This window comes from Herpailurus yagouaroundi, unplaced genomic scaffold (genome assembly GCF_014898765.1).
Source record: "Herpailurus yagouaroundi ecotype Mexico unplaced genomic scaffold, PumYag 140, whole genome shotgun sequence".
Taxonomy (NCBI): Eukaryota; Metazoa; Chordata; class Mammalia; order Carnivora; family Felidae; genus Herpailurus; species Herpailurus yagouaroundi.
Window position 1 is genome coordinate 45,293,196 of NW_024412395.1, and position 26,545 is coordinate 45,319,740.

At 38.7% G+C, this 26,545-nt stretch overlaps 1 protein-coding gene across 2 annotated transcripts in view; it reads right to left on the bottom strand.

Moving 5' to 3' along the window:
• Nucleotides 1-19,982, bottom strand: part of FIGN (fidgetin, microtubule severing factor) — a 133,679-nt gene extending 113,697 nt beyond the window's left edge. The window contains exons 1-2 of one of the 2 annotated variants that reach the window (XM_040475212.1): nucleotides 19,351-19,982; nucleotides 18,404-18,573 (exon numbers count right to left, since the gene is read on the bottom strand). In XM_040475212.1, the coding sequence (XP_040331146.1) occupies nucleotides 18,404-18,428 (25 nt within the window). In that variant the 5' untranslated portion in view covers nucleotides 18,429-18,573; nucleotides 19,351-19,982. The remainder of the gene's footprint in view (nucleotides 1-18,403; nucleotides 18,574-19,350) is intronic. The other variant, XM_040475213.1, reaches the window with a different exon arrangement.
• Between the last annotated feature and the right edge of the window lie 6,563 nt (nucleotides 19,983-26,545).

Sequence of the window (26,545 nt, forward strand, 5' to 3'; positions counted from 1 at the left end):
GGAAGGAAGGAAGGAAGGAAGGAAGGAAGGAAGGAAGGAAGGAAGGAAGGAAGGAAAAACAGCCACCAAACAGTGTCTACCCTAAACTTCTACAGCCTGAATCTGGGTTATGGGGTAGAGGGAGAAGCCGATTCCAGATCCAAAGATAATGTTAGTTTCCAAGATTTATTTTGTTTAAATGAACAGTTTAAATGAAACAAGTTCACAAAACACAAATTAGCAACATTTAAAAATACTATACAACCCGTGGGATTAAAATGTGCCATTTTCCCCTCTCATCTTCAAGAATGTAAAAGTGCCTTTGATATGAAGCTGTAATCTGTCTTCATTTTTATTTCAGCATCTACTTCTCTGTGAAATTCGTCAAAATGTATCCTAAAGCAAATGACCTCTTACACGTGCTGAAGAAATACATCACCTCTTCCGCCTACCTCTGTTAATTGAACCTCCCTCTGAAGCCTCTTTTTCCAAGTTAACCAGCACGCTTGCTTTACATATTTGCTACCTGGCACTCGAACAGCTTTTCTCAGTTACAATTCTGCATCCCCCCTCCACACACCCCCAGAACTACTGTGGCCACACCTGCAGTTGGGTAGTCCTAGCTGAAACGTGCGGTGAGAGGAAAAGTCTGAAATGTGTGATAGAAGGAGGATTCTTCTTCCCCCCTCCCGCCCCCCAGCCCTGGACTCGAAGTCCACAGATGGACTGATATGGCCAATTTTCATATTATTTTTACATAAATGCTAGACAAGCATGTTGCTGAGGTTGGCTGTGAAATTGAAAATGGATAAGAAATGTGAGTGTGTGCAAGGGTGATGTGACGCAGAGAAAGAGAGCAATTTTTGCACTGTTATGTTTTATTACTAAAGTCATGCCGACAAATAAATAAATGTATATCCACCATCCTGGGGTCGGAGGGAATGTTTAATCGAAAAGCGTTTTCTGCACACTTTTCTGTCTGAAAACATATAAGCTTTTCTTTTTTTCGGATTTGGGCACCGAGACATAGTATTTGGGGGGTGGGGGAGGGGTGGGACACAGAGACCTAGAGGGACTGAAAGAGGTACATTTTGGTGATGTTTAGAAAAATTTTTCACACCTCTGGGGGTTTTCAGAGGGAAAGAAAGCTGATTAAACAAGGCCAAGGGTTTTGTCGGCTTAAGGGTGATATCATAGTTGTGTTCAATATCAGAAGTGTTGCGAGTACAGGCATCATTTGTACTCGCTTTGTGCCAGAAAGGTAAACACTGGATAGCACTGTGGATTAAAACAATAAGAAATCCCTTTCCTCTCAGGCTTTCAAGGCCGTGTTAATCGGGTGTAATTTTTAATGAACACTAGCTGCTTGGTACTCATTCAAGACATTTCATTAGAAGGTTATTCATTTAAAAATCAACGTTTCAACCATATCAAGCTGTAACCTTTCTTGAAATGTAAATGAATGGTTTAAATGAGAAGATTAATAAAGAAGGGATGTTCCAATTCCAAGCATGGCATGCTATGTATTTTTAAATTTGTCTATGCCAGATGCTGTCAGTCAGAACAAAAAACTGTCCAAGCAGACAATCTGTGCGTCTGAATGTTGATCATGTTGGAAAGTACAGGGGGGAGGGGGGGGGGAGTGTGTCAAGGATTCACGGTCCTTCATCTTTGCAGTAGAGCAAACACGTCTCTCAGTATAGCGACAGACAGCTGCTTCCACTTTCTAATGTGCCCTAACTTAGATCACTGAAAGAATTGTCAGCACTCAGAGAAACACACAAAGATAACACAGCCAGCTGCCATGGAGGGAAAAAACAGCACAGCTCAGAAGAAATGGGATTTGTTCCATTTGCATGATGCTGCCTCCCCTGGGCCCCTTTCTTTCAAATCCAAAGCACAAAAGACAACACTTAACATATTTGCTTAAAGATGACAACCTCATGTTGATTTCATTTGGATGTAACAGTGTCAGGATTACAGATATAAGAATATATTATATCTGTAACAGAGACTGACAAATGTACCCATCAGTGGAACTGTCTGATTCATCTGCTTATACAGCCATTTTACCATCCCAAGGGTGCCATCTAAGTAGTAACTTTAGAAGACTGAAGGTCTAATTTTATTACACCACATTTCAACCTACTAAACAATATTATTTCTAAAATAGATCATTTTTATTGGAAGTCTCCCTGATGAAAAATCCAGTAGACATCAGAGAATTTATGAACTGTATGGGTCCTTTGAACTCAATATACTGCCCATTTTAAACAACTTTTCTTGCTCTATGGCAAAATCTCAGTATCAAATAAGTGAAAGAGAGAATGTGTGTGTTTTGAGTATCTATGTATACTGATATATTAGCCAGTTTTAGAGAAAGGACGGGGGGGGGGGGGGGGCGGGAGACAGAGTGATTGATTGATTATATGGACAACTATAAAATCAGGCCTTACCTGGTCCATCTGAATAAATTCTTTGTAACCACTTACTTCTGTCTATTCTCGTATATGTCTTCCCTCAATACAACATCCATACTTCAGTAGCAACTATATGAATAATCATTGCCTATCAATATCTTTTGGACATATACTCAATCTGATTTCCAGGCAAGGTATTCTTCAGACAAGACAAGAGAATGATTTAAAGCTAACTTGGCTAGCCACTAGCCATAATTTGCACAGCTTTGGAAACCATGATTTTGATCTGAAGCCTCTGTACCTTGACAAATCTCTATTCTAATGGTTTTACGTATTTTGACTTTGTTTTTTAAGCAAATAAAAGGAGCTACGATGATGTGATCAGATTGATTTATTTGCATCCACAATACTCCGAGTTACTTGACTGGAATTATGAGGGCAAGGAACAGGTAGAGAGGAAACACCCATTCCCCTCATATATGCAGTACACACACTGATGCACACACAAGCACACACATAAATGCCTGGGCACATCCAGCCCCACAGCCCAAACAACTGACTTCCCATAATGAAATGCTGGCTCCCTATGCTCCTGCTTTGTCCAAAGGAAGCTCTACTGAATGTTGCTATTTACTGGCAACAGTATAATCCACTCATTTGGTCTTGTTTTATAAAATAGAGTTAACTGCTCTATGTGAAATTTCTGCACAGCAGATGGTTACCAATCATTATTTTCCATTTGTTTAGTTTATAGTAAGAACAAGAAAAACTGTGGAATGGTAATGCAAGGAAAACTAGCAGCCTGCGTGATAACCCAACCAGTGCCAGAAGACGCATTAAAAAAAAAAATCACTTTTATCACATAGTATATCAAAGCTAAATATAATTTTGAGGAATGAGGGGAGGTTATTCACCCCATCCCCATCCATAAAGGAAAATGCCATTTGAATAATTTATTTTATTTCTTAGTATAAAATCCTCTAAGATTTAGCCTTTCCATTTTTTTTAAGTGATCAAAGTTTCTAGAAGCAACTTATTATAACCATTAATGTTTGTCATCGCCCAAGCTGAAATCACTTTCTTTCCCTCTAAGTGGCCCAGTTGTCCAACAGAAAATGGGAAATAGGAGCCATTTGTGGACAAGTGCACATGCACAGAAAATTAAGCTGTAAATATCTGGACCAGGTTATTACTGGAATCTGGAAACATCTGGGGCTACAGAACAAGCCAAGCCCCATTTCTACAATGTCCAGGTAATTGCTTAAATGATTTATACCTTACTGTTTCTATTAAAAATGTCTTTAAAGAGAAACATTTGGAGGCTGGGTTCTGCAATAAAAACTGGTATCTGATTTCACTTGCACAAAAATCTTGTGAAAGATGCTACATTTCTTCAAGGACATGTGCATGACTAAACCAAAGCCTGGACAAAGACTGGGCTGAAAGAAGGCGTGGTCAGTCACTCAAAGGAAAGGATCCTGGCAGGAACGCAAATTTTAAGTGGCTTATTTGTGGTGTTTATACTAATAAAAATAACCCATTTAAAAAATGATCTTCATGCATATGTGACAAATATATTCAAACCATTTTCGGGTAAACTCGACCTCACGACCCATTTGCATTTCAGTTTTAACTAATGTCTCATAAAGCTTGTTTACTGAATCTTCAACTAACTATCAGGCCAAACCTATCCCCCAAGGGACAAGGAAGTATCACCTCCCTGAAAGACCTGGGCCACTTAGTTAAGAATCTGGAGTGAGATTTAAATCAGCTCACTTAGGCGCTTATGGGGCTACCAACTGGGCACTCAGAATGAGAGAGCTGGAAATTCTGTCATGTTTCATAGTTGCTCTGCTGAATAAAAACACACACACGCACACACACGCTCACACACACTCACACAACCGAAGTTGTATTCACTTGAAATAAGTCTATGTTTCATTTTTAGATTTTAAGGCAAGAGGACAAATTTAGCTCCGTATTCGTCAAGAACTGCCACATCTAGGCCTAATAAAAAATTCTGTTACTGACAACTTTCAACTAGGCTTATGAGGGCCAAAAAACAAACAAACACACACAAAAACAAACAAACAAACAAAAAAAACCAGACTATTGATCACTGACTTTTAACCATGGCTCCTATTCTGTGGCTACCGACTTATATCACTGCTCTCTCTGGGGAATCACCCAACTTTTCTCTGGGAGGACTAAAGGAAAAAAGGCTGATATTGTATGCATGAAGGACCTGAACGTTATTTTTATGTAGTTAGTTTAAAATCAACTCTCCCAACTTCCTGATGATAAACCAGGTAGAATTTTAAGCTATGACTTTTAAATCTTCCCTTGGGTTAGTCTAGTTTTTGGCAAGCCACCATCATACACGGATTTTCAGTTCGTAGTTGTTACTCTCAATCTCATGGATTTTAACTTATATATTTAAGCAGTTTTCACTCGCTTAGCTTCTTGAATGGTTTCCAGAACACCAGAAGAGCTGATTTAACAAAGGAACTAAGCAGACTGTTTTTGTCCAACCGCAAAAATGCTTCTGCTACTTTTCAAATTGTTTCAAAATCTTTATTGTTCTCCAATGTCCTATCCTCTGTACTAGTGAAGCTCTCTGCTGAAGATGGAGTGTTTTCATGCAATTAACCAAGCAACATCCGTCCACTGTAGCGCACTTAATGGCATGTCTTTGTAATAATCCAGGTTGAACAATCAGCACGGCAGATACTTTCTTCTCTACCGAGTGTATGAGATCAACCTAGATTTCAATATGAAGTGGTAAGATAACATCTAGAACTTTTCAGATCTGAAGGGCCCAAATTAAAAGAAAACTAGTGAGCTTTCAGTAAAGGTTACAGGTTTCCTTAGTAAAACTGTGTTTTTAAAAGAATGACAAGAGACCCTTTGTTGTCTTTTTTTTTTTTTTTCCTGATTTCCTTGACAAAGGTGAACAAGTGCTTTTCCCTGGTACATCCATCTTTAGGTTCCGATACACAAATATAAAATAGAAATCTCGTAAAATACTGTCGACTAACTCATTACAAGTTCAACGATTTGATCAAATCGAACTTCCCTTGGAAAATTCAGTCATGCTATTTGTTAGAACATTAATGACAGCTTTGAGAAAGAAACTGACCCTTCATAAGCACACAAATCTGACGGGCAATGCAGAGAAACCACTAGAGGATAGGGTCATTGGGTGCAACCCTAGATAAATTGCTTATTATCCAGCATTTAGTACAAAATAAAGTAATAGTGTCAAACACTAAATATAAAACAAAAATATGTCAATTAAATAAAACGTTAACCAAAGACATTCACAAGGTCAATGCAACTTCTCATGTCGACTATAGATCAACTAGCTTGCATCTCACATCTTATCACCCTCAGTACCATCATAGTCCCAACGAAATCTCGTTTGAGTGTTGGGGCACATATTTACACACTGATTATTTATCAGAGAGAGGACAAAACAGAAAGAAATGCCTTAGGAGGTCTGATTTCCTATGTTCAACCAAAGGATGAATAACCAACTGTCAGTCAACCCTATTTTGGCAAGAGGATGATTCGGAAGTCTCCTGGTCTAGCATTTTATGATTCTGAAGCCTCAGTTTTTTTCTGACTGCAAACACACAAGGAAAAAAAAATATGTAGGGCATAGTGATTTGAAGCCATTTGTTACTACTTCGTAATCAAAATAGGCTATGGATTTTTGTTCTGTAAGATTTTTAAAGATAGCGTTAGAATATTCTATTTTTATAAAGTAGTTTAAATACTCTCCTCTCCAGATATATGAAAATAGAATAAGTGATGGCAAGCTCCTATTTAGGTATATGATTATAAAACTATTTTTCAGGGTTATAAAGTCTTTCTTTGGTAATTAAATTACACGAAGAATACGGAAATTTCACTTTTTAAATGAAATACACAATTTTAATATATCTGTTCTTTAAATATTTTAAAAAGTATTTTCCAATTTTTAAAGGAAGATTAATAAAAGATTAACCAAGCGACAGTCTCTTATGCTTTTATCAATTCAATTCACCAAACATTTATTGAACACATAATATAGGTCTTGCACCATACAGGAATGTTGAGAAGATTAAAAATAAAAAAATGAATTAGCTGTGCTTTGCTCACAAGAAGCTTACAGTTTCATAAATGGGAAACACAAATGCCTAGCAATCTACGGTACAGGAGAGATGATGGCAACTGATTGAAAGGAGATTTTTTTTTTTAACAGTGCTTAGGGAATATCAAGTAGATATTGAAATGCATCCTGCTTAGGGTGGCTCAAGAAAGTTTTCATAGACGATGCAACATTTGAGTTAGATACCAAAGTCCTCACAGGACTTCAACAGGTGGAAAAGAGCTTTCCAGGGAGTAAAAAGAAGATGAATATGGACAAGTTAGAGATAAAGCGCAGGAAAGATGAAATTGCTTCCAGTCTGATCCAAATTTCAGAGTGTTCTGTATATTTATACACATTTTAAAAAGGATTTGAAGTCCCTAACTCCACTACTGCTTAAATTAATCTGCTTGTCAGTCTATTTATATCTCTTGCAGGGAAAAAGCATTGGCTAACTAATACTCATCAACTCTCAAGATAGTAGAACTGCTGACACATTTGCTCGCAACCAATTAGTAAGCATATTTAATGAATGGTTACCATCCCCCCCTGAAGGGCTTAACAGAGTGATAAATGGTCCTTGAGCTTCCTACATTATTTCCAAGACACTTTCTGTAGTTTCTTAAAGAGAAACAAAAAAAAAAAAAATCTTTTTTCACTGGCCAATGCCCACTAGCAAGGTTCCAAGTTTACTAGTCCATGACCAATCCATCATGGAATCTATAGAACTGGAGAAAATCTTGATAGTCATTGGATCAACTCTCCTCTTATGAAAAAGCAAAGGGAGGCTCAGAGAGGTTGAGTGACTTACCCAGGGTTACAAATAGGATAGACTCTTGGCTTCTGCTGGTGCTTCTTTTCACCACTGTCACTTTCCTGAGGTACTCTTAATAGCATGGTGGCAACGTTCCTTAGATTCTCCGTAGATCGTTGTTGAACTTTAGCCAAAGAGTGAACCATCTCAGTACATATCGTTAGTACATTCAATTCTGAATAGATTAGCTCTGATTTTCTGTCTTCCAACAGGAATAATGATCTTTTTAAGCAGCGAAAAGGTTAGGATCTCATGATATGAACGAATTTTTGGTTTAGACAAGAGGTTCTCAATCTCAACTTTACATCAGATTCATTGGGAGAGTTTAAAAGAAATTTGGCACCTCCTGAACTTCCATTTAACTGGTCTGAGGTAAGGCCGTGGCAGGTCTGTTTGTTTGGTTTGTTTTTGGTCATGGAACTATGGCTAGCATAGCACAGGGTAGATACAAAACTTATCATTCAACTTTGCTCAGATCAAATCAAGTCATACATCTACTTTAATGATTTGAACACCTGTGATAGCAATAAATGCATTATTTTCCAACAGAAGCCAGAAAAAAGATATACTTCAACCCTCAGGGGATCTTCTTTGGTAGTCCCTTGCAGCCTAACCAAATGAGTATGTTGACGGAAGAGAACGAGTCTCAGAGTAATATGAATCACCCTTAAAGGCATGTATAATTTCTTACCCTTTTGCAAACTATGAGGAGAAAAGAAGAGGAATAGTTCTTTTAATTTGTATGATCACAAGTACCACATATTCAAGATTTGATGCAGAATGTGTCATTTTGAAAAGGGGAATATAATTTGTTTAGATCGGAGCTCTGCATGCTATTTAACCTGCACTAGTCACTAATTCCTAATAATCGATCGGTTTTCTCACATAATGATGTTAGGATTTGAGTTTTTAATTGCCAGTGTTGTTTTCAACGACAGTCACATGAAGACAGTCCTAACCCTCAGCTCTCCTCCCACAGCGTCCCCCATTTACTTCCCTTTAGCCACTTCCCCATTCCTGCAAGTTGTCTTTCACCTTATGTCCATGCCAAAAAATGCTACTTTACTTCCTCCCACCACACGGCTCAACGGCCTCTTAATTAATTCAAACGACCTCCTCATGGTGTAAATATCACATTCTAGTAGCTCCAGTGAAATCTGATTTTCCAGATGATCAAATAATAACCAGCCCTACAGACAAATACCAGAAAACAAAAACAAAAACAAACCAAAACAAAAACCCAGCTCCTCAAAACAGTCCACAGATATGGGTCAAACTGGAGCCCAGCAGCAAGAGCATGGAGGAGGCAGCAAGGTTCCGGGCAAGTTCACAAACATCAAGATAGGTGGACAACCTTGCTCTCCCTGGCCCCAAGCACAAGGACACCTGCAGAGTCGGCGGTTAGAAATTACAGTTAAATACAAAAAAATATATATATATATATATATTTATATATGTATTTAGGTACACATGTGCATTACAAGGATACATCAGCAATACCTACCATATGCTTAGGAATGGTGGCATTTTCGTAAGGTAGGTTTCAGAACAACAGAATTATATTGGGGTAAAATTGTGGATTTTTGCCCATCATTATAAGCGAATCTATACTACATGTCGTAGTGTTGTCACTAGATATTTTTCAAGACAAACAGTACAAAATAGTTTCCCGTCACGGTCGTTTTACTTTGATCTTAAGACAAAATAAAACAACACAAAAATAGAACAAACAAGCAAAACAACCATTAACAAATTGTATGAATTCATTAAGGACTTAATCAAAGAACAAAGCATGATAAAGAACTTCCAAATTAGAATTTTTTCCCTAATACTTTAACTGCTTAAATGTTGCTGATTAAGATTTCATGCTCATGTTAAAAAAAAAAATCCCAAAAGGGATTCTGCATATGTAGAGAATTTTTCTTTTTCTCGAGAGACACTAGCTCAGTCTCAACATCCACTCTGAGTAAGATTCTTTAGTGCAACCATCATACCCATCGTAAGTAAATTCGTATCGGTGACTAGTTGACTGGTATTCATATAATTACATGAAGCATATTTTTTTCCAATTAGGGAGCCCTTACTCTTAGTACACTTAAAATCTTTCCATAGAAAGAATAAGTACTTATTCATGTAGCAGTATAAAATTCCAAAGGTGGTGATATATTTTTTTTTGTTTGTTTCCAGTTCATCAGACAAAGATATAGGTCATTCAGGGTCCCAATGTCTCCATTTGGGTCACATCAGTATTCCCCTCAAAAATGTTGCTAAATCTTCTGAATAATGCAAATGAAAACCTCTCTTTAAAGAAGAATTTCGCACCTACGCTCTTGGCGTAGGATACCATGATCCAGGCAGGGGATTAGACCCACATCTTTTGTAAATTGGGCCTAAAATTGACTCCAGATTTGCAACTCATGAACAGAAAGTCAGTTTTAATATAGATATGCTTTAAAGAGTAAAAATGGCTATTATTCTTAACAAGTTACATATTGGGTATTACTCTTCCAAATGACTCATAAAATATCTTTTTAAGTACTTAAAGTCATGAATATGTTCTACTCTTTTACCTTTGCTTGAATGCAGTTTTTCATTTCCAGGAAAGGATACATTTTCTAACTAACCCCGTTAACCTAATTACTCATAAAGAAATACCAAAAGTGTCCCTGACATCGATACCGTCACAAAGAGATGTATCTATGCACATGCTCAAGAGCATATTCCATTTAGATAATCAAAACTGTAATTTTTATCTAAAAGATTCCTTTCGATCCATGTAATTCCTAGCAGTAAAATTCATCAAAAGCACTTAAAGTTTGCAAACACTAAAACTGCCCTGTCCATACCTTTATTTCTTCATTCATATACTTAAACTCAAAAATAGTAACTCTTAGGCTTACACGAATAAGAGTATTCTGTTTATTTAATGGTCTTTGTTTGATCTTAAATGGGGTTTGTAATGAAAATGCCTTCAATCTGAAGGGAACCTTTTATCCTATTCAGAATAATTATCTTGTAAGATTAAAATCAGTGAATCATACCTAATTAAGATTTATAATTTAGCATCACTCAGGTATATGATCTAAGAGAAAGAGTTTACAATCTTAACTTCAATTTGAAACAGAAAGGGGAGAGAAGTGAATAAAAGGGAAATAAAACAGTTACTTGGGGCATAACAATGCACTATATTGCCACACATTTACCCAGATTCCTGGTTTAATCCTTTTTTAAGGCCAGACATTTATTGCGAAAATATAATACAGTAAAGGATAGGAGTAAGGCGGGAAAAGACAGGTTCCGATTTAAATCACACTACAGATTTTGTAGGTAGGTTACAGAACACAGCACAACATGCATCCTGGCTAACCAACTATCAAAATACGACAAGTTTATAATGCCTTTAATGCAAAAAGAAATTCTAAACTGCATGGTGAATTTATAATTAAATGGGACACTGTTGTAATAGTTATTTTCAAGCCTCCTTTCATTGAAGTACATATCTGCCGAGAGAGCAATGGCTTGCGATTACACAGGACAAAGATTTTTCTTCTTAGAGGGTCTTATATGTAGTACTTCTCTCCACAAAGTCTAACAAAGCATCCAAAATAAGTTCCATTTTTTTTTTCTTCCTCAGAAATGTCTTTAAAGCCCCCCACCGGCCCCCCAGTCTTGGATTACAAAAAAAAAAAAAAAGAATAGTTACTTTTCCGAGGTCTTTGATATTTCCTTTCCTGGCAGAGTCATCTGATGTGAGAAATACCTTTTGAAAATAAATGGTGGAGCTTGAAGTGCACTCAGATCCATTACTTGCTGGACATTCCATCGGATCTCAGTTTTGATTTGAAAAAAAAAGCCGCTTGACTTCACAATTTAGTTTTAGGTATCTCAATATGGAGCTTGATCTCATTGAGAAGCATCTTGGGAAGTGACAATGTAAACGTCCTGTCCACCCCTCCACACAGAGGGCTCAAATCAAAGGAGAAAGCGGTCCTACCTAGTGACTCTATTATTCAAGGAAAAGGGGGTAATTTCATTCCGGGGTCAGAAACCAAGTTCACAATTCGAATATAACACACCACAAGGTTGATGCTACTGCATGGAAGTTACTTTGCATCTTTAACACAGCTGTCACCACGTGTTTATATAGCTACGATGCTACTTCCTAATGTCAAAATATCAATGCTGCTACTGTTATAACAAGGTAATTATTTTTGCATTTGCCCCTTTTGTCTGAATGGCACTTACTGAGCCGTGCTTTTATTTCTCACTGGTCAGGATTTTCGGTATATTTAGATAATTTAGGATTCGACGCTAGAAATACTGATTTTACTTGTGCTTGAAACCTAGGTGGGTTAGTGGTGGGACTTGGCAACAGAGAAACTCCCAGGCTCTTGCTACAAATCTTCCTACCAAAATCTTCCCACCCAACCATTCTGAGCCTGGGAATAGAAATTTAAGTACGCACCTATACGCAAACAACGCCAAAACACAGGGCTCCTTTTAAGAATATTTGCACAAAAGGTTATGGGATAGATATATGGAGCACATATCAGGCAAGGGGCAACATGAGATAAAGGCAACTATTTCTGTCACCAACTCAGATATAGAAAGAGCAGAAGATACCCAATGGTCCATTTACCACTGATTCTCTTACTAAGTAATCATCAGTGCTTCTTTAGGTAGAGGCACATGGAATAATTGTGGGATAGTCAGTGTCTAAGTAGCAAACCCAGTGACTTCCAGAAAGCAGGCCCTCAATGAAAGTTCGTGGGCTGCAACCTGTGTAGGCTCACGGCATCCCACACAGAAGGGCCCCGCACTTGGCATAATACTCTGCTGCTTCTGTCTCACGTGTTTAACAGGTTTTGAACAAGGCCCCCCACGTCGTATTTTTGTACCAAGCCCCAGAAATTATGTAGCCAGCCCTAGGTGAAGGTGACAATGCATGTTGATGGTAAAGATACATCCAAAGAATAGCAAAAAGTTTACAATTACATCTGGAAACCCATGGCTTCACATTACACTACTTTAAAATTTGTATTTTGAATGTTACTGTTTCCACGAATGATACCTCCTTATGAGCCAAAGCATGAAAGTGGAGGTCATTTATTCTCAGATGAGTTTATGGTCATATGAATATGGCGCTGAATCAATTGTCAGTGGCTTAAAAAGCATCCAATTGACATACGGCAAACATTACTTGAATCTGGGGAGAAAGAGAGAGATTTTTTTCTTTTCTTTTTTTGGCGGGTGAAGAAAATGGAGTTTCTGTTCTCTTGTCAGCAATATATCAGCCAGTGCCATGGAGTAAATCCATACATTACCAGCAGAAGTCAAAGCTCGTAAGAAAGGAACTAAGTAAAGGTGTTTTCGATATGAAGAAAACATTTTCTAGGTATTTCACATTCTGCATTCTGCACTAAGAAAATATTCTTTGTAAGCTATATACCATCACTAATAACTTTTAATACCCCAAGCTACTCTTGACTGAAAATGAGAACAAAATTCCAATAAGCAGCAAATTTCCCAATATCATACAAAAATACTTTCTAACAAAGATTTCTCAACCTAAAAATATAAATACGTAAGCTGGGCTGCAGGGTGAAAACACTTTAACCTTGGGCCTCCATAGAATAAACCACGCATGCATACTACTTTCAACACGTATCAGTTTCGAAAATGATAGGAAGAGTTAACACTATAAATGCTTTGTGAAAGTCACAGTGGCCCAAATATAAGCAAACATACCCATTTGTACACATAGTTAACATAAATACATCTTAATTGAAATTCTCCTTTGAATGTACTGCTTCCAATATACCCTGAAACAACAGCCTACCATATGCAATGTTAAGCAAAGTGTCAATATTCAAGTAAGAAGACAACAAACAGATTTGTTGCATAAAATATGTAAATATTATTAACAGAAAGTGCCATACGATAGCTCCTGTTTGGATGGTTTCTGATCACCTAGCTTTTCTGCCGCCTCAGTCTCTTAGCCAAGACCCTCATCAACAGGTATGGTACGCATGTGCTGTGCTGAGACAGGGCTCCGGAGCAGGCATCTGTGGTGCTGCCCTAAGGAGACAGCAGACCCACCTGCTTTGATTTGCCTCAAACTTAGCAGGACAATTTATTTTTACCATATTCTTGCCTACCTCTTATTTCTGCTATCTGCATTTCTTGCAACAAGCATCTTTCAAGTAAAATTGCCATTTGAATGATAACGTCAAAAATACCAAAAGATCAGTAATCAGCAATCACATCAAAGCACCGATGCTTGAAATTTCTACCATAAGTAAACAAGCTAATGATAAAAATTCAAGGTGAGGAAAAAAAAGGAGGAAAATTATAAAATCTAGCCATGAAAAGCACTTGCCAAAGAAGCATTTATTTTGTTTTTCAAAAAAAAAAAGTTTCATTTTTCATAGGGATAAAAATTTAGCTATAGTGTGTGTGAGAGAGAGAAAAAGAGAAAGATAGAAAGAGAAAGAGACACAGAGAGAGAGCTAATTGAAGACAGAATAATTTTTGGACTTGCAGTCTTCCAAGTAGTACCCCTAAATAATTTCTAAGTTGAACTGATTTTAATGGAACATTAGCCCCGAAATACCCCCAAAGAAACAGACGATTAAATTAAGGTTTTTTGAACTGAAGAAAAAAAAAAAAATTGCCTTGCTTCCTATGCCATTTGTTTATTCTGTCTTATCAATGACTCAAGATAAAAAAGCAGATATGCTGATTAATCAAGTCTTATCGATCAGTAACGTAAGTCAATATTTCATACAAATGTCTAGAGAACAATTTCTCCCAATCAAAAATTTATAAATCAATTTAAATTCCTGATAATTACATTTATTTGCTCTACAACAATAAATGTACTTTATAAAAGTAGTATAAGATATTTGTACTCGAGAACATATTGATCAAAGGCAAAACAGCAAACATTTCTATTAACCAAGGTTCTGAGAACAAACTGTAAAATACAAGACATAAAAGCCTGCAATTGTTTCAAATATACCTAGCAATTCTGCTGATTTCAGTCCATTAAAACTGATTACTTAATTAGGCAATCATTCAAGGCATCTAAACACTCACAGACAAAAATAGGGAGTCATTAGCATAGCCGTCTTCACCTTGAGATGAAAATTCCAAAAAATGTTGCAGGCCCATAAACTTTCAGGATCTGTCCCCATGCATAAACTGAACAAAATACTAAAATCCAAAAGCTAACCACCAAATCTCAGGGAAAAAAAGAATTTGCCTATAATGATAACACTTCTATGTCTTTTCAGGTGGCAAATACTTTAAACTGTCTTAGAAATGTCAAGTTATAATACAGATAGTCTCTACCAAATCCTGGAGCCACTACTTTCCTCCCCTCTGGTCATACTCTTATACTATCTATAAGGAATTAATAAAATATCTGCTCTCTTGTATGTATATCAGAAGTAACTGCCTACAAAAAGGTTTTCAAATTTCCTGCCTGACATGAATAAAAACAACAAAGAGGTTTTCTATTTATAGGGGGAAAAAAACCCAAAAACCAGTTACTGGACCCTCAGTCACTGGAGTCTTCCACCAAAGGGAAAAAAAAAAAAAAAATCTCTGTTTTCACTCAGAAGGTACCAGAGATGATTTTAAGAATATCACTGATTCTGTACGGTCAGGAGAAAGAAAAATATTCTGTTTTCAAAAAAAGAAAAAAAAAATGGTTCCTGAAACAATTCCAAAGAGACTCTATAAACTATCTTTTTAGGAGAAGAGAAAAAGCAAGTCAACTCACAAACACAGCTTCCAAACAGAAGTCTTACCCTCTTCCAGGAAAACAACAATGAGACTTTATTACCCTGCTATGATTCTTTCATTTCGGACATGATTAATTAGCAAGTATTACACTTCCCCAAACTCCCACCACACTCTTCGAGGTCTCTCAGCCTAGTTTTTGATAGATCCAAATGAAAAGCCAAGTGGCCCACAGCAGTGTAAGACAAGTATCCAAAAACTATTTCAAGGAAGGAAAACTTCTCTCCTATCTTTGCCTCCCACAATGAAGCAGGCTGCGTTTAACTGCTTTCACAAAAATAAAACAAAAATAATAATAAAATAATAATAATAAAATAAAAAAATAAATAAAAATTTAATTGGTCATTTTCTTAACAGTACCTTTCAAAATCTGAATAATGCATGCAACATATTCAGTACTCAAGAATACATGGCCTGGTTGATGTGTTACCTACCTCTATATTTAGGCTGAAATTCCAAAAGACTTGAGTGAGTCCATGCAGTTTACACTGATAACCACCAACATGCACAACTAATAAACAATAAAGATGATGTGAGCAAGCACGTTTTGGGAAATGGTTTTTATAGAAAAAAAAATCTTTCTTTCCCAAAGAAAAGCGGATATGTCACCCATATAATGATGATAGGAAACAGCAATAAAGGACGAAAAGAGAAGATGAAAGGAAGAGGGCAAGTCTAAAATTTGAATGAATGACAACTCCGATTCTCTGCATATTGTTGCAAAACCCCCTCTCCGAATAATTTCCCCTTTAAAACAATCTGTTTTCAAACCCTCCCTGTGGACCAAGAAGCCAGCTATAAACATGTAACAACTATCAGTTTATGAAGGCTAGGCTTTCCCCTTCACCCTTTCAACTCTCATGTCCAAGAAAACTTCACACATAGTACAGTACTAACAAACAGATCTTGTTGGTTCCAGGAATCTTTTTTTTTTTTTTAATCTATTCTGGTCATAATATCCTTGCTTTTTTTGCAGTTGTATTAAATTTAGGATCAAAAACATCAAAGCAGCTTCCACCTCGGACCTAACTTTTAGAGAATCAACGTGACAAGGCAGTCCCTGATAGATGTTTCTCTTGATAAACGACTTGTTCAAAAGAGACATTGTAGCTTTCATTTCCTGACCACAACACACTTTTAATTTGCAACAGCAGAGCTGGCAAAGTGTGAGCACTTGCCCCTTCCCAGCCTTTTAGGTTTGGAGCTCTGGTTCCTTTAGGCCACACACTGGAGACCAACAAAATCCAAAAATAATCAGAGTAACAGAATTACAAAATAGGAACCACTAATGCACTTTATACATATACACAAGGATCTACTTTATAGGCAGACACAGAGATAGAGAGATATAAACTTTTCCTCCTCAGAATTCTGGTATGTGATAAGGCTCCTGCACGACCATCATTTGCACAGCGTGCATTTAAACGCAGAGAAATAAATGATGTGACTATTATTTAATAGTAAGCAGGGACAGGGGAGGGGGGCAATTTACACACTTAAATCTGCTGTTAAATGTCGTGAATTACATGATTGCCTACCCCAACGTGTTTTTTACATATTACTGCAATGATTATTATTACTACTACCCAGAAATCACCTTTAAGTATCAATACGGTGAACAGTCAAACCATCCAATTTCTGCTTTCAGCACATTGTCCGAGCTCCGATTTAAAATTTATAAATGTAATATCCTCCTCATCACAGGCAGCAGCCCAATCTGCTCTGAATATATATTACAGCTTTAACATCACAGAGGGAAATCGCCCATCTGGCAATCCCATTCGCTCCAACAGCTCCGGGGGAAAAAAAGCTGTGCTCTCTCCTCCTTAAAACATTTCTCAGGGCAAATTATGTGCATCTAAAATAAACAGTCTTCTTATTGATCGCTTCAAAGTCAACAAGTTCCAAATGCAAAATTCAAATCCTTTCTATAGTGTGAGAGCAGTGTGTGTTTAGCTCAATAGTCACCAGAGTCCAACCAGAAGTGCATGTCGCGCAACGGTCTTGCAGTGCCTTTCCTTGCATTCACATTTGTGTTATGAGAGAGCAGTAACCACGGCCACATTATAGACCCCTGGCAGCTTAGCCCCACTGCTATTTCTTTCTTTCATATTCTCCCTTTCCTTCTCTGTCTTTGCAGGGTGAATGCATGGTGATGGGATAAATGTAACCAAAAAAAAAAAAACAAAAAAGAAAAGAGAAGAAAAAAGAAAAAGAAAACACACACACACACACAAACAACAACAAAAACCAACCCAGTGTAAAGTGGACATATCCTGTGGCTATGCAAAATACTTCTAACATCTTTCTGCTGTTGTTGTTCTCTATTCGTCTTAATTGAATATCACAAAGTGTACCCACAGCACAGTCACAAGAGCTATTGAAAACCCCCTCTCACTCCATTTATCTGACCTTTCTTTCTTTTTTTGTCTTTTCTTTCTTTCTTTCTTTCTTTCTTTTTTTTTTTGTGAAGAAAGAGGAAAGAGCGATTTCAAACAAAGTCAATTTCAGTGCTTGATTATTTAATTCTGTCACAGGTTAAAAGTAAAAAGCGCTGACAGGCAGACAAGTGAATGGCAAGGAAAAAGAAACTAATACTGTTTCAGGCATTAAGGACTTAAAGCAATCAAAAAATACATACTTTTTATTTTTATGTAAAAGATACCCCTTCACTCACTCACCCAAAAAAACCACTCAGAAGAACTGATTACTCCACAAAGTGTAATCATCCAGAGAGCAGATAGTCAAATTGCATTAATAGGTTGAGAAAAAAAATTTTCATCCAGCTCTGTGTGTGTTTGTGTATATATACATATATATATATACATACATACATACATATATACTTTCATTAGTAAGCACTCTTTCCCCACACTCCAGCCCTCTCCCCTCTCCACCCAGCCTCCTCCCCCAAAAAAACCCACACTGAGTTTAACTAATTTACATACCATTTGACTTCAGCGGTTATATAGTGTATTACTAGTAACACGTAACTTTGAGATTACTGTTAAAACCGGTAAAAGTGGACTCCAGTAATCTATTGATCAAAACTGATATATAAACAAGTGATAGCAAAAGCAAACAAGCATTTTGACAGATTAAAATATGCATATATATATATATTATATATTAGAGGAATTACACATGATAAGCATCTGCTTCCCAAGGAGCGTCTTCAACGGTTTTTATCATGCTATTTAATTTGTCTTTCCTATTTAGATGCAAAGGAAGTAAATTCCAAAACTGACGTACCATAAACACTGGTGCTACTGATCATTTCTTGCTGGCAGCACAAAAAGCTGAATTGGATTTCTCACAAGCAGGAATTCCAAAGGTTGCTTTTCATTAAAGCCACTTTTCCTCTCAGCTATCAAATGTCACTGCCTTGAAACGTGGGCCCTTTCGTCAGGTATTCATTTAACCTACATGCATATAATTAAGGGGGAAAGCAACATCAACAAAAAGGGGATCTCAGATCACAGGAGAAGAAAGAAAGGAAAAAAAGCACATGACCAGGAATGCAAGTCCATGTCAATTTCACTCACTCCCATTGAAACTAACAAGAGCTCCGGGGAGGACGGTAATAGGATCAGTGGATTGTATATACCATTAAATTATACATCTTTCTCTCCCGTTCCTTGCCAACAATACGCCCACCACGCTGTACCCCCTCCAAGATGATGTGCTTACATTTTTCTGCAACCGATCTTCTGACATTCTCACGTTCCCCCAGCCACGAGACTGTAATTTAACCTCAACTTTTTGTGTGAGCAAGATTCTTATTTACACTTCTTATTTACTTAGAAGTTAGTTCCCGAAGAAAGTCTAGCCCCACCCTATGGCTCCGCTTTCTTATTTTTTTTTTTTTTGAAGTAAAAAGATAGTAATAAGTAAGCCCAATATAGCGGAAAACGAGATTCTTGCTATCGCGAACTCTTAATCCAATACTATTGTTACAATGATTAAGCAGCAAAAATATGCATTATAATGTTTCAGGGCTACTTTGTACAGAGAAATTAGACAGCAGGTTGGCGTACAGAATAGAAGCGAGTGCAAATCAAATTTAATGCTCACGGCACAACTCGGAGATCTCTTTTTATTAGGGGTCTTGCATGTATTTATATTCTTAAAAAAATAAAACAAACAAAAACAAAAACAAAATTTAAGCCGATGGTGGAAAACTACGAAGCTCCTCTTACCTGAACGCGCGGAGCAAAAACCCGATAGGTTAGCGTAGCATCGATCCGATGTGTTTGCTGATGAATGGAGGCTAGGGTTAAGTGAAGGTGCCTATGATTTGAAATCATTCCAAGTTTTTGAAGGGAAGACGGACTGCAGCCTCTGCCATGTTGGAATTTCAAACCCAAAACAGCTGCTTGGAAGGAGCCAGCATGCCAGAGGCTGGGCGCAGGCGCAGAGCGCCGCCGAGCCAAATTCAAATCACTTTCACACTAAGAGCCAAAGATCAGTTTTCAAAGGAGAGAGGGAGAAAGAGACGGAGGCTGCCGAGAGGGAGAGGAGACGGGAGGCAGTGGCGAGAGGCGGGCAGTGGAGAGAGACGGGCAGCGGGAGGACCGGGAGGGAGAGGGAGAGGCGCACGGAGCCCGCGGAGCTGGAGGGGGAGAAAGGGAGGCGGGAGGCGAGCGGGCGAGCGAGCGAGAGACGCGCCAGAGATTCATGGGCAGGGAGGGCTCAATGGCCGCGCCGCGCTGGCCGGCCAGCCGCTCGGGTCATGTTACACGGCCGGGGCCGCGGCGGCCGCCCAGCCTCGCCGACGCGCTCACGCGGCCCGGAGGGGGCCCCGAGGTCATGATTACGCGCGCGGGGACCCGGAGCTCTCCCTGCCCGCGGACCCGGGCGGCCCAAGCTGGGGAAAGGGGAGCGGTGCCCGGGGGTGGGGGTGGGGGTGGGCTGGCAGGCGGGGGCGGGGGGGGGAAGGGGCCTTTCTTTCCCACGCGTGACCGGCCGGCCCTTGCGCGCCCCAGCCAGCCTGGGAGGGCCCGGGACCCGGCTGCGCGGCTCTGGCGCCCGCGGGCCCCTCCCTGCCCGCTCCCGGCTCTCCCGACAGCTGCGGCGGGTCCACCCTTCCCCACCCGGCCCCGACTCCGCGCGTAGGACAAGATCTGGCCCGGGGAGCCGGGACCTCACCCGCACTCTCCCCTGGGCCGCCAACACCAGCCAGAAAATGACTTCATCTGCCAAGAAGAGGCAACTTCGGGGGGGAAATCCGAATTAAGCCAGTTCCCCTCCCCCGCCTCCTTGTGAATAAATAAAATCCTAAGTGTCTAGGTGTGCGGTCCACTCTGGCGCTCCCTGGCTCCCCTCCCTACCTCCCCCAGGCGGCTCGGGCAGGGGAAGGCAGCGCCTGGGGGCCCCCGGTGCGGGCGGCTGGTGCGCCAGCATAGACGTTAGCCTCCTGCTTTCCCAACCCCCTTCTAGGGAGCAAGCTGGGGACCCAGGAGTGGGAAGAGAGTAGGGGCTTTGTGGTGCTGGGAGCTGAGGAAGAATGAAATGTGCAGTTGAGTGTGTTGCTCGCATCCCAGGGAGCAATGCAGTGCTGATTGTCTGTTGCTGAGATAGCCTTTTGTTCGGAACATAAGGTTTAAGAAACACACACACGTTTTCTGGGGTCTCTTGTTAGATGTAAATGTGCTGCATCCAGACGCTTACTATGCAGTGTAAGCTCAGTTGGTTTACTAATCACCCCGCCCCACCCCCAAACAACCAGGATCATTTGAATGGGAACCTCATTCAGACTTCTAGGCTGCGAGTATTGCCTTCAACCTATTTCATTCTAGACTAGCCAACCATCCAACTGAGATAATAAAGCAAACAATAACATTTGATCATGATGTCTACGAGATAATGTGCCCGGCAAAGTTCTTTAGGAATTGTAATGAGAAAGTGAGTGAGTGAGGTAATAATTTCTCTTCGTTTTCATTAAATATGACTTTAATAGATAAATGGTAAGTTTATACTTTGGCCTGGTGGACATCCAGTCCGCTCCATTTCGAGTAAGCTAAGAATGAAAGAGGCAAATTACATATTCGACCAGGAACCCATGAGGCTGAAAATGTTACCTTTGAAGGCAGGTTGGAAACGAAAACATACTTGTTTAGGACTGACCCTCCTCATAACCGGTGTTCACATTTCCCCCTGCTTCTCTGCTACAGATTTAATAGACTAAGTAGCAGCTCTCCAGATGATGAAATGCAGCCTTTAAAAGATACCACACTTATACTTTGAAATTAATTTCATTCTCCTTTGTGATTTTCTTACCTGTGAATGGAGAGCCATTGAATGGATGCATTTAGCTAACACAATGAGAAAGAAAAAATATTTTAGTTAAATCTAGGCAGATGACAGAATCTAAAAGACAAAAAGAAGTGATTCAAGATCTTACCAAATATTTCTAAAGAATGAGATTTCTATTTGGAATGGGTTTGACCTTTCTGTGCATTTTTTTTAAACCGGGTTTCAAAATAAAACAGAAGAACTTTATTCTGATGTAACAGAGAACACTGAAGCCCCTTTAGTTATATTTTACAAGATAGCTTTGAAAACGATATTAGGAAAAGTTGCCCATTGGATTTCACCACAAAGAAATAAGTGTAGAAAAATAGCTATGGGTCACTGTTGGATTGAGTACAGATGAATTAAAAAATAACAACTGTGAAGAACTTAAAATTCCAGTTATTGCCCATTTGGAGAATGACGAGAAGTCCGCTGGACACAGAGCAGATGCTCTGTGCAATTCAAGCAAAACTGCTCAGTCCCTATTTGTAAAAAAAAAAAGTTCCAAGCTCATCAGCCTTTAACACTAAATTCCTTGTCCTGGATTTACAGTCCCTTATGTAAACTGAAATACCAAATAAAGAATATATGCTGCAATATCCACTGAGTAAAAAAAAAAAAAAAATCATGATCAAGTTAAAGCAATTCATTTTCAATATCTGAAAAACAGAATAAGCCCTGCTTTTAAAAAGGGGCAAGAGAAAGTGTGGTTGGCAGTTTATTCATCGATAAGTACTACTTTTTTCAATGCCTTTGTATATTCATTTGAAATACAGATTATGAAATTCATCATTCAACATACAAATGAATATAATTAACTTTGGAAGCAAAGAAAAGGAAACTATTCAAAAGAGCAGTGCATGTATTTACACAGCATTTCAAAATTGTCCAAAAGTACATATACTCTGGGGGAAAAATATTTACGTAATAGAATATACATTATGGGATTTGCATGACTAATAAGATTCACAATGGAGTTTGTCACCGTACTATTTCTAGCTTTTTTTTTTTAAGATATGGATAAAGCTTTTCTCCAGTTACTTTGTTGTTTTTTTTTTTTTTTTTTTTGCAAAGGAAGATGAAACTTGACTTTGTTTTTCAAAACGATGCATTCTTTGTAAACCTAGCACAATGTTTATGGGTTTTGTTGTTGGAAAATGATCTTTAATGACGTGGTATGATGAACATTTTAATGGTCACCATATTTTATCCACATTTATTTTTAAAATGTTTCTTCAAAAGAAATGTTTCTGGTTGTAACTGATATCCATCTCTACAATGTACTTTATGAAGCTTTTCTTGTGACAACATGAGAAATAAGAAATTGAGTGTCTGAAGAAAGTGGATTGGCTAGTCAAGAAAATCGTTAACTCCGTGAAAAGCCTTTGGGACCAACTTTTTTTTCCCACTGCATTAAGCCCATTGCTTATTTCTTTTTTCATTTTAATTTCTTTTTAATGTAGAGAGAACACATATAATGAATTTCTAATAGACAGTGTATACTGACTTGAGCTTTTTAAGTAAGCCAAAGAAAAATAAGCATCACTATTTTTTTCCCTTCAAGAAAAGTGTGTGTGTGTGTGTGTGTGTGTGTGCGCGCGCGCGTGTTCCTCTTAAGCTAATTCAGGGAGGAAAGATTCTTCTACTTTTCCATTCTTATTTTCAATACACAATAAGCAACAACAATCACAGTGGAGGGTAAGAAAATAAGCAAGGTGATATTGAATACAATTCTGCAGATGACCATACTCTGGCGTGCCTGGACTGAGGATAATTTGACCCAGGTTAGTCGCAGAGATGTGTACCTATGTGACGGAAGAAAAAAAGAGAAGGAAAATATGAGGGTAGACAGAGCATAGCAAAGATTAGAAGATGAGGGTTACAAGATGTTTTAAAGACAAAAACAAGTTTGGGTGGCTATAATGTTGAGTTTTTCATGAAATGCTAAACACAATTCAATTTAATTTATACATTCTGCTTGTTAGCTTCAAATTCAATTATTAACTATTTTAACAAAACATTAAACAACTAATATCTTCTTCCAAATGATCCTGTTTCCAAAACATTCCATGACTTACTAGCTGTTTATCAGACCTGCACATTGTTTTTCCTATCACTCACAAAATCTAAAGTAGATCTTATCATAATGCAAATTACTGCTATAATAAATTTTTATGCTTGCATAAAATTGCAGTTTATTTAAGGATCTTAATTTGTGTTCAGTTCGACTAAGAATACTAAAACATCCTTATGGCCCTTCCTACCCCCCAAAAAACTAGTGACGACCTTGACCTCATTTTAGTAAAATTACTCAATTTATTAGATTTACACTTGAATACAGGTAGAGTGGCCCATATATCTCCTTGGTGGCCTAACCCTGCAAGAAAAGAGACAACAGGAAAATCCTGTGAGGGATTCACGTGAGATGTTTTCTTGGTTATACAAAAGTGTTTTCTCCTAATCACTTGAGGATTACACATTTTCATTCACTATTTTTTAGTGTTTATTTATTTTTAAGAGAGAGATAGACAGAATCAAGCAGGGGAGGGGCAGAGAGGGGGAGACACACAATCCAAAGCAGGCTCCAGGCTCTGAGCTGTCAGCAAAGAGCCCGACAGTGACACAGGGCTCAAACCCACGCGCGAACCGTGACATCACGACCTGAGTCAAAGTTAGACGCTTAAGCGAGCCACCCAGGCACCCCATCATTCACTCTTAGAATGGTGGTAGTGTTCATTATTTGTTGCACCCTCTGCCTGATTCTGTATGATTCTCAAGTTCATTTAGAAAGTACATATAGGGGGCGCCTGGGTGGCTCAGTCGGTTATGCATCCAACTCTTGGTTGCAGCTCAGGTCATGATCTCAAGGGTTCATGTTCTCTGCACTGACAGTGCGCAGCCTGCTTGGGATTCTTTCTCTCTTCCACTCTCTCTGCTTCTTTCCCTCCCTTTCTCTCTCTCTCTCTCTCTCTCTCTCTCTCTCAAAATAAATAAAAACAGAAAGTACATATAGTTCTGAACACGTACTGTGGTTAAAAGTATTGTACTAAAAATTGCAGAAAATTTAAAGAAAACTGACATTAACGTTTCATGGATAAAGTCAGATAAATATAGTTCAAAGTGAATAAGTGACTCATAAAGGGGTCTGTCTAGAAGATACGGGTTCTCTGATGAGGGAGAGGGCCACTTTCCTGGCCTCTGTAGTCTCAGTCTTTAAGCTTCAGTACAACAAACTGCTTGTAGTCTGCACTCTGCGTTTGTCGTGTTGTCTGTTCCCCCTGTGCCTTGCTTTCCATTGTTCATTCGGGTTTCCCTCCTCTTCTGTGGGGAACTTACCTCTCCTCTAAGAAGGCTTCCTAACCTTTGAGAGAGGGGCAGGGGCTGGGGGCGTCACTTCAGCAGCTTTTCCCTGGGTCCTCCTCAGACTCCATCTCTCTCTCTCTCTCTCTCTCTCTTTCTCCCTTAAGGTCTTATTTAAAGTATCTTTCTGTTTGACCTCTCTGTTAGATTGTAAAGCTCCCTGAAGGCAGGCAGTCATTGTAACTTCCAGCTTTGGTTTTGTTTCTTTGTGTCCCTGCCCCCACCACGGTGCTCGAAATGGTGACAATCCTGAATAAATGTTTATTGAAGAAACTAATGAGTTGAGGGGTAGAGGAAGTAGGTATGCCCAAAGGCGGTGATGAAAGAAATCATGAGAGCCTTTGCAAAAGAAAACAGCATTTAATCTAGTTGGGTGGAACCTTTGCTCTACACAGGCACAGAAGGGGAAATGGGGAAAAAATGAGAATTGGGGAGACATTGTGGAGAAACTTCATTCGGTCCCTGGGTGAGAGGTTTGCATTTCAGTAGGTAGGCAACAGGGAGCTCTGGAAGGTTTTTAAGCAAGAGATTTATGTGGTCCGAGACCTGCTTTACGCAGATACAGCTAATAGAACTGGAAACGGGGAGCCCGGCTGGGGAGTGATTGCAATGGTCTATCATTTTCTGGTCCCTCAAACTGTCAATCCTTCTTGTAGGGTTTGGTGATATGCTTCCTTGCCTTTTTTATAGATGGGTTATTTGTATTGATTGCTCAATACAGCACGTTCATTTTGTAATATTACAAAATGTCAGTGTGTTTAAAGGCATTCATTTAATGTCAAAGATATAAAAAGGGACAATACATTGGAATCGAGTGGGGTTTTTTTCCCCCTCCGTCTGAACATGGTCTTTCTACAGTCTCTCTTCTCATTATGTGGCCTCCCTCCTCCCCCCACCACTGCCACTTTACAATTAGTTCCACTCAGGCTGTGCTTTTAGCTTAGCAGGTATTTCATTTTCGAGAGAAGTAATGCCTGAAGATAAGAAAAGTTCCTCCCTGGAGTATGTTTGAGCAAGCAAAATAAGCAAAGTGAATTTGGTTTTTATATACTGCATGAAAATATAGACGCACGTTTTCTTCATTTAAAGTATATTAAAGTTTCCTAAACAGGATTTTTAATTCATTTAAAACAGCATTAGGTTAGGTGGGCTGTTGGTGCTTTGAATTAATGTGCAAGCTGTTAATCTCCATAGACCTGGATTTAAAATTAGACAAAGCAATAATTAGTTTGGCACCATCATTTCACTACCCAGAGGGTAATAATGTAGGTCATAAAATACTACAGCCTGGCACAAGTTTTTTTGTACAAAACAAGGATCGAGTATTAGGTGGTGTGAAAAAAAAAAAAAAAGATTGTCCCCGGGAAGTACAATGGCTCAGCTTTTGATGTATGTCCCCCTATTCCTAAAGAGACCTAAATTCAGAAATTCTTATCAGGTTTTCCTGTTTAAGGTGAGTCTTTCCCTTCTAAGTGCTACAAAGAAATCTTCATAGCTTCTCCTCTCAGTAGCTGGCGGGATTTTTTTTTCTTGTAATATTTTTCTGCACAGCATTTGTGTTTGAGTTACAGAATTAAGATTTTTAATTTGTACTGTGTTTTTCTTTTGCCAGAGTTATTTTCCCCACCAGTTTGCCAGTTTGTTAAATTATAAAATTGGCACACTGTAAACATTTTTAAAAATATAAAAGTGTTACACTCAGGGAAGTGCTTACCATACATAACTTGATTTGTTTTCATG